The sequence below is a fragment of the Strigops habroptila genome, chromosome 8, assembly GCF_004027225.2.
Source record: "Strigops habroptila isolate Jane chromosome 8, bStrHab1.2.pri, whole genome shotgun sequence".
Classification (NCBI taxonomy): Eukaryota; Metazoa; Chordata; class Aves; order Psittaciformes; family Psittacidae; genus Strigops; species Strigops habroptila.
In genome coordinates this window covers 14,097,340-14,105,326 of record NC_044284.2, presented here as the reverse complement: position 1 = coordinate 14,105,326, position 7,987 = coordinate 14,097,340, and the positions used below count along the sequence as shown (strand labels likewise).

At 45.2% G+C, this 7,987-nt stretch overlaps 1 protein-coding gene across 1 annotated transcript; it reads right to left on the bottom strand.

The window, feature by feature from the left end:
* Positions 1 to 1,670: 1,670 nt before the first annotated feature.
* On the bottom strand, positions 1,671 to 6,732 carry ZNF281 (zinc finger protein 281). Its single transcript, XM_030496195.1, has one exon. The coding sequence runs from the start codon at positions 6,464 to 6,466 to the stop codon at positions 3,809 to 3,811; it is 2,658 nt and encodes an 885-aa protein (XP_030352055.1). The 5' UTR covers positions 6,467 to 6,732; the 3' UTR covers positions 1,671 to 3,808.
* Positions 6,733 to 7,987: the final 1,255 nt, after the last annotated feature.

Sequence of the window (7,987 nt, the reverse complement as noted above, 5' to 3'; positions counted from 1 at the left end):
AAGCACCAGACAAATACAGCTTTGATCATGTAATATTGAGGACCAGGGGAGGAGGGAAGACCATACAATTGACACAATGAAAAAACCACTAATGGAATACACTGAGCTATTCCAGCATCTTCTCAAGGTCTTCATGAGGCATCAGGCAGCTTTTCCTCATTTGCAGTTCATAACCTAAAATTGTGATCTCCCTTTGCACCATTATACTTCCACATTTTTTTCAACTCCCTTTCATTTCACCAATTTCTTACTCTTAGAATTTCACCCCCTACCCAAAAGTCTGTGTCAAATTGAAATAATTCAGGAACTACCAGAAATTTTCGCAAGCTGTTCTAGATCATCAGCAGGCAGGTGAGACATGCACTTTTAGTGGCTTGGGGCAGAGACATTCACAATTCAGGGTACCATAGTGCACTTGTTCCAAAGCAAATACTTGTCATGTAAGCTACTATAATAAGAGGCGTAATAGTTTATGTACCATTTCCTATCTTCATATATATAAATTCTTCTTTAGACTCCTGTTAGTGGTAGGAAACAGCTTATCATTCCCCTTTTGTCCTTTAAAAACAACAAAAAACTTAAGTGGTAAAATAAAATCTCAAGGGCCATTTTGCTTTCCTTCTTCCTTCTCTCACTGCCACATCCCTAAAGCTTTAGTCTATAGTCTTACTACTACTTACTATGGAATTTTCTAGTATCTAGAAGCCAAAGCCTCTGATTTCTATGCATTTTACCATATCCTTAGTCTTCATTATGTAAAGAAATTTGAACTCCATATTAAATTAGGAAAAGGTCTAGTTCTGTTCTATCCAGAAACATTTTTGAATGACTACTAAGCTGTGGAAAGAATGTTCAAAAATCCAGTCATTTCCCCCTCAGATTTTCTTAAATGATTCTTAGGAATGTTATGAATATTAAACATATAGCATATTTCATATTTACTTTGGAAAGTTTTCATCCTTATTTGCTTTTCGGCATGCCAACAATTTTTCTCTGGTCCATGTTATTGCCTTAATTGAATTTGCTATCTTCTGTTCTTCAATACTCTACTTTTCACCCATTTTGAGACTTTCAACACTGCTACTCTTAGATTCACATGCAAAACTAAAAAGAAATACAGATGAAGGAAATTCATAAACTATCTTCAGATTACTTAAAATGCTTTAAAGTATTTTGCTGTAATACTATTTTTACTAGGCTTTCCTTACAATGCAGAAGCTAGAGCAACGCAATAAAACAAACAGATAAAGGACTTTCTAAAATCTTTACTTTTAAACAAAGTTGTACTATATATGTGTCATTCTGGATTTCCAGTAATTACAAAATGTCTTTGAAGTTAACAATATGCAATTTAACTGTTTTTAACCAAATATTTACCCAATTTTAACCCAGTATTTTTAACCATATTTAAAAAGACACAAATTAGAAAATATGAGCTTGTATGAACACCTTAAGGAAATCTGTTAGGTTTTGCCTTGGAAGTTAAAGGTATGAGCTAGAACCCTGATTTCTAAACCAGTGCATTCAAAATATCCAAAAAGAAGCTGAAAGAAGAAAACTAGCTGAAAATATGCCAGAAAGTTATATTATTCCTTCTCAACGTTTAATCTCATAATATTTCCTTCATAGATTCTCAAAAGTGTGACTGGATAATAGAAGTGATACCTTTATGATTTTCTAAATAATGGGTTTTATTAAGTTAAAGCAAACAGCCAGAACAATACATATGCAACTTCTACTACACACAATATAAAGAATGTAAATTATAACCTCTGTAAAACAAATGAAAAGGTTATGGACTCTTCCATCCCTGATAACAGGCTGGGTTCTGGGATCAGAGGACAGTTGTTGTTTGCTTATTTAAACTGAAATAGGGCGAAATACATAATCAAGTATAAAGAAAAGGTTAATGGAGTTACATGGTTTCTATGAGAACAAACACTGGATTAGTAAGGAAGAAAAAAAGATAGTTCACCTACTAAAAGAGATTACAAGTGGGCTCAGGTTTCAATTTTTAGTGGTGAGGGACAACAGGAGAAATTACCCAGGATTTTTGTAACAATTCATTTAATAATACACCACTTTCATAACAGAAGTGTTTTACACTTGCACAATGTTAATAACTTTATTATACATGGAAGCCTGTAATAGGCTGATTACACAATAAGACTGCAAACAACCACTGGTACTTTCCTGACACCAGGAAAGTACATAAGACTGAAACATCACCAAGAGTACATAAAAAACCATCAGCATAAACATCACCAAAATTACATTAAAAAACTAATCAAAAAATACATTTGCAAAAAGTGGTTTCGAACAGTGCCACTGCCTTTCAGCAGCTTTGAATGGCCACCAGTATTTCTAGCAGGTTTCCGTGGCTCCACAGGCATTTATCAGGATTCACATATAATAAATAATGTACCACAAAATATACATAAAGTAAGGCAATAATTCCAAAGAAAAGTTCTGTTGATATTAACAGGCCACTCAAGTTCTACTTTTGTAGTTGATGTCATCACTAGAAGCCTTTGATGGAATTGCAGCCTTAGGCCCTAAGAGCCTGCAATGATGAACTGCTGCAAACCCCTACCGTAAAGAGCTCCAGAGACACCACTGGTAGACTGCTGGGCACAGGGGTCCGTGTTAGCTGATCCTGATGCAGGACAGGGGCCTTAGTATGTACAATTGGGAGTAGATTATTTCTTATTGTACATGGAAACCTTGACATAATTTTAAAACATGTGGGTGTTTATTGTTCATCACCTGATGTTAAAAGACATCAGAAAGTACATAATAAGATAAGCATGTTCTGGAATGTAAATCTTTTTAAATGCTAGCTAGTAAGTCGGGGTGAGAGGGTGAGTAGGGAAGAAGGGGATGAAAAGGTGTAAATTAAAAAGCAGAACAGACTCCAAGATCAAGTCTAGAGGAATTGGGATCACAACAAGAAAGGGAACCTTACACACTAAAAAGACATGGAAAAGGGGAAGAGCAGGAGACCAACATTTTTGAACCACGTATAATAAATAATGTATCCCCAAAGCCTATCCGGATTATGACTGTAGTTTGAAGTTGGGGTTCTAAAGACCTGAACCAGACACACACGTTTTGTTCTCGTGGTTTGTGTCAACAGAATCTCTTTCTGGAATTACAGTCTTACATAGGAGTTCTGGGGACATTATTGTTTATATTAAAGCTACCATTCTGGGCTCTTCATACAGACTCAAGAATATTTGCTCCACCTGCCTGGAATGAGCATCACCTGGAAGAACGAGGGTACTTTTAAAAACAACAAGATTTAGGTAGCAAAATTCAGATCAGCCCAGACATAAGAGAGAGCAATTTGAAATGTCATAGATCCCTTCCTCAAAAAGCTGAGATATATTTGTCACTATCTGTAAATTGGAAGTTCCAATACACTACTGGTGCATAGAATTCCCATGCTTCATTACACTTTCCTGAGAGTAAAGCAATTAGAATAAACCTTAGTCCTAGGAACAAAGTTAATTTTTTGCATTTTAAACTTTTGGGCTATTCCCTGACAATCTATATAATGTAAATTTGATTGCTAAACATTGTCACTTGAACAAAAACACTATTTTAATCTATTGATTTTTGATTAAAAACCATAATAAACAGATCTAAAAAAATCACACTAAAAATAAACTAAATATGAAAAGTTGCATTGAAAGGGCATGTTACATTATTCTCAATAGGACCGTGTAGAAACATTCCAATGGCAGTGTTGTCAAAGTAAAACAAAATTACATTAAGAAGACCCCACAGCCTGGTCACAGTCGGGACCTTACCTGTAACTCTGGCTGGTTGGGGTTTTTACTCGTGTACTACATGGCTCACTTACATCAGACATCATATTTGTATACCCTGAGAAATCTGACACTGAAGTCCTTACTCTATGGTCCACTTCTCCATTAGAGTTAGTGATAAAAGTCATTGGCACCCTGCTGCCCGACTTAAACTGAGAACCAAACGCTTGTGCAAAGTTCTCGATCTGGTAGGTTGATCTAGGCTCCATGTCCTTTTGAGGATCAATCTGGCTAGGTAACTCCTGAGATGGGATCTGAAAGCTTGCTGAGGATTCTAAGTTTTTCTGTTCCTTCTGGCCAGTCAGTTTCTGAGATGTCGACTGGTAGTTAGACGAAGTCTCTAAGTTTTTCTGCGGATCAATGAGATCATCCAGCTCTTGAGAAGGAGTCAACTGTTGATGCGTAGCCTCCAAAGCAGACAAGTAAAAGCCTGGCTGAGATCCAAGCAACATCCCAAACGGAGGTTTTGGCAACGCAGTTGGCAATACTGAGGTAACAGATTGGCTGAAGCCACACTCGAGCGGTGATGTAGTGTATATCTGTTTGTCTTGAAACAGAGTGTGGTTATGGAGAGTTGAAGACAAACTAACAAACTGGAAACTGGGTCCAAAAGCAAAACCAGTGCTATTGGTTGTTCTTTCAAAGGCTTGCTGGAGGTATTTGGAGTATTCTTGCAACATGCTTGCTTTATCATTTGAAACTGTTTGAGAGTTAGGGCTCAAGTTTTCTTCCTGAACCATCTCCGAATGTTCTCCTGAGGTGTGCAAGTCCACACGCTGTTCAGTTATACTGAAAGGATCTTCTTTCTGGCCTTCTGATTTGTGAGAGTACTGGTCCAAAAGGCTCTGTAAGACTTCATCAGGAATACCTGACTTGTCGTGGCAAGACTTTATGTCGCTGTTTAAAGATGCGGAATCAATAAGAGATAATGGAGTTTCATTATCCATAACACTAACACCTGCAGACTGGATGACGGACTGCTGGGAAGTCATGTGTCCGACATTAATTGAAAAGGCACTGTTACTGCTTGCAGTTTGTAAGTATCTTCTTTTCTTCGAAAACTGCATGGCATCATCGTAATTGCTACTTATCTGACCTGGTTTACCACCTGTACTTTGGAGAAGGCCAATAGTTTCTACACCGGTGTTGGCTACTAGGCCTAGAGAGCCACTCTGTTTCCCAGACAGTGGTTTTTGCCCCAGAATATCTGGCAGTGGTGATACAAAATTAAGGTAGTTTTTGTCTGCCTGTTTTCTGCTTCCTTTTTTCAAGACCAATTTTGGCACCTTTTTCTGAAGTTCTTCTACACCTGTGCCAACTAGACCACCACTGGAAGACACAATAGGAATATCAACTGCATAATTTGGCATGGCCACATTACTTGTAATTTGAGATTCAGTTACTTTGCTGCTACACTTACTTCCTTTGTTTTCAGTGGATGTACTTTTTGTTTTACTTTTTCTCCTTGAGGAACTTGTATTTCCCTGAGACAATGCAGCCAAGCTACCCATGTTATTGGATGATCCGGGCTCCATTCCAGCCCCTGCTTTACCTATGGCTTCACCACATGTTCTTCTGTGCTTCAACAGTCTATCAGTCCTTGAAAAATACTGCTGACAAGTGTCACATTTGTATGGCTTTTCTCCACTATGCGTCCTCTTGTGTCTTTCCATGTGGTACTTCTGGATGAACTTCATACTACACTGGTCACACCCAAAAGGCTTCTCCCTACTGTGGATCTTCTCGTGCCTCTGCAGTAAGTACTTCTGGATGAAACCCATGCTGCACTGGCTGCACTGGAAAGGCCTCTCCCCTGTGTGAATGAGCACGTGTCTGCGCAAGTGATAGGAGCTCTTGAAGGCAGCGCTGCAGTGTTCACAGACGTGAGGTTTCTGACTGGGGGACGCAATGGCACCTTCTGCATCTCCCACCAGGGGGGGTTTGGATGAAGCGCTTGGCTTCCGCTTGGCTTTGATTCCCTGAGTTTCTGGCTTTGGCCTCTTTGCCTTCTTGACCTGGGCATCGTGCTTTGGCTCACCCGAGTTCCCAGGGGCGCCCTCGCCTCTGCCACTCAGTAACAGGTCTCGGTGGGGATGCTGGTGCAGGTGGTGAAGAAGGCTGAGGTCCTGAATCACACTCTGGCCGGTTCCTTCGCTGCCGCCGCCACTGCTGCTGCTCCCTAGGCCGGGGGACCTCTCCTCCCCCACTCCCCCGAAGAGCCCCCCGTAGTGGTGGTGGTGCTGCGGCTGCTGCTGCTCCTCCTCCTCCTGCTCGCTGGGCTTCTCTTGCTTGATGCTCACTAGGGACTGCAGAAAGCCCCAGGGACTCCTCTGCGAGGAGGAGGGCGCGGAGGGGAAAGCCCCCGCCGGCTCCTTCTTGAAAGTCATGTCCTGAGGGGGAGGAGGCGCCGGGGGCTCGGCCGCCGCCGTGGAGGAAGCGGCGGCGGAGGCCGGAGGTAACACGCACTGCGGGGGGTGCTGGGCCGCTGGGGGGGGCGCGGCCGCCCGGGTGAAGCTGGTGACCGGGGGCAGGCGGTGGTTGAACATAACCATGCCGGGGGGGAAGGTGGGCTCCATGGCCGCCGCCCTCTTGCTGCTGCCGCCGCCGCCGCCGAGGAAGCCGCTGCCGAGTTTCATCCCCCGGGAAGGCGGGCCGGAGAGGAGGCGCGGCCCAGAGGGGCTGCGGGACCCGCCGCCCGCCCGCCGGACACCGCTCGCTGCCTCGCTGGCGGGCGCCCGCTTCAACGGCTGGCTCCCGCGGCGGCCCGGCAGCCGCCGCCCGGGCGCATCGCCGCCACCCCCACCCGCGCCGACGGGCGGCCCCCGGCCCGGGCTACACTTACGGCTCCCGCCGCCGCCTCCAGTTAAAAATAACGCCGCGTCCGCTCCACAATGGAATTAGCAGCCCCTGCGCCCCGCACTGCACATGCGCGCCGCGCGGCACGCTGGGTACGGCCCGGCCGCACGGGCACACAGCGGGCCGGCACTGCGCAGGCGCGACGGGACCGCTCCCGCCCGCCCGCCGCCGCGCTCGCATGGGGCGGGAGGGCCGCGCCGCCCCGGGGTGTCGGGCGCGACCTGCCGGAGGGTCGGCCCCGCCGCAGGGGCTGCGGGGGGGAGGCCCCGCCGAACACGCGGTATAACCTGCCGCCGCAGGGCTAAGAATAGCGCAGGCGGCATCCTTCCTGCCATCAAAGAGCGCGGCGGTTTCCGCGCGTGGTACTCGCGAACCGGTACATGGCGGTGCCGGCCCGCGGCGCTGCTCGCGGGCCTAACGGGACCGGGCACACGCCGGCCTTCCTGCCGCGGGACAGGCTCGACCGGTATTGGCAGTCGCAGGTGCAGCCTCGCCTATGCTAATGGCATCGCCCAGCCCGAATACATGCAAAGCACCCGGCGTGCGCAGCGCCTGTGTGCTCGGCACGAGTTTTCGCTCTTAATAAAATGGTGCAGATACAGGGATGCTGAGATGTTTAGCAGCGGTAAGAGTATGTCCGTAACTACTTTAATCTCAAAACAACGCCATGCGTTGCACATAATGCCACAAAGTCAACAAAGCTACTGCCAGAAGTGAACTACTACCAATGAGAAAAAGATGTGTCAATGGGATCTGTCAGTGGGGTGTATTCTACACACACAGCTTGCACACTGCTGGTGCAAGTTACACTGTAAGACTGGGCAGTGCATCCACACAACTCAGCCTCATGCTAGCTGAGAACAGCACCAGCACAATAAGAGTGCCGGCTAGCTGGTGCACTCTGCCATCAGCTTCCCACCTTCTGCTGTGCCCCAAGTACAGGATCCATCCTTGTTCCATCCCTGGCAGTGTTCAAGGCCAGGTTGGACAGAGCCTTGGGTGACACGGTCTAGAGTGAAGTGTCCTTGCCCATGGCAGGGGGTTGGAACTAGATTATTTTAAGGTCCATTCCAACCCAAACCATTCTATGATTCTATCCTTTGGCCCACTGTTTCAACAAACCCCACACTACTAATGATGCTCATGGGTTTAGTTGCATATACAGAAATAATAGTCATTAGAAACGAGATCAAAGTTGCATTATTTTGAAACAGAGCGCTTTTTTTTTTTGTGAAAGTAATCAGGAGACCTTTGTCACTATTTTTTTAATAGGGTATGCTCCCTTGGATGCTAAGAAAATC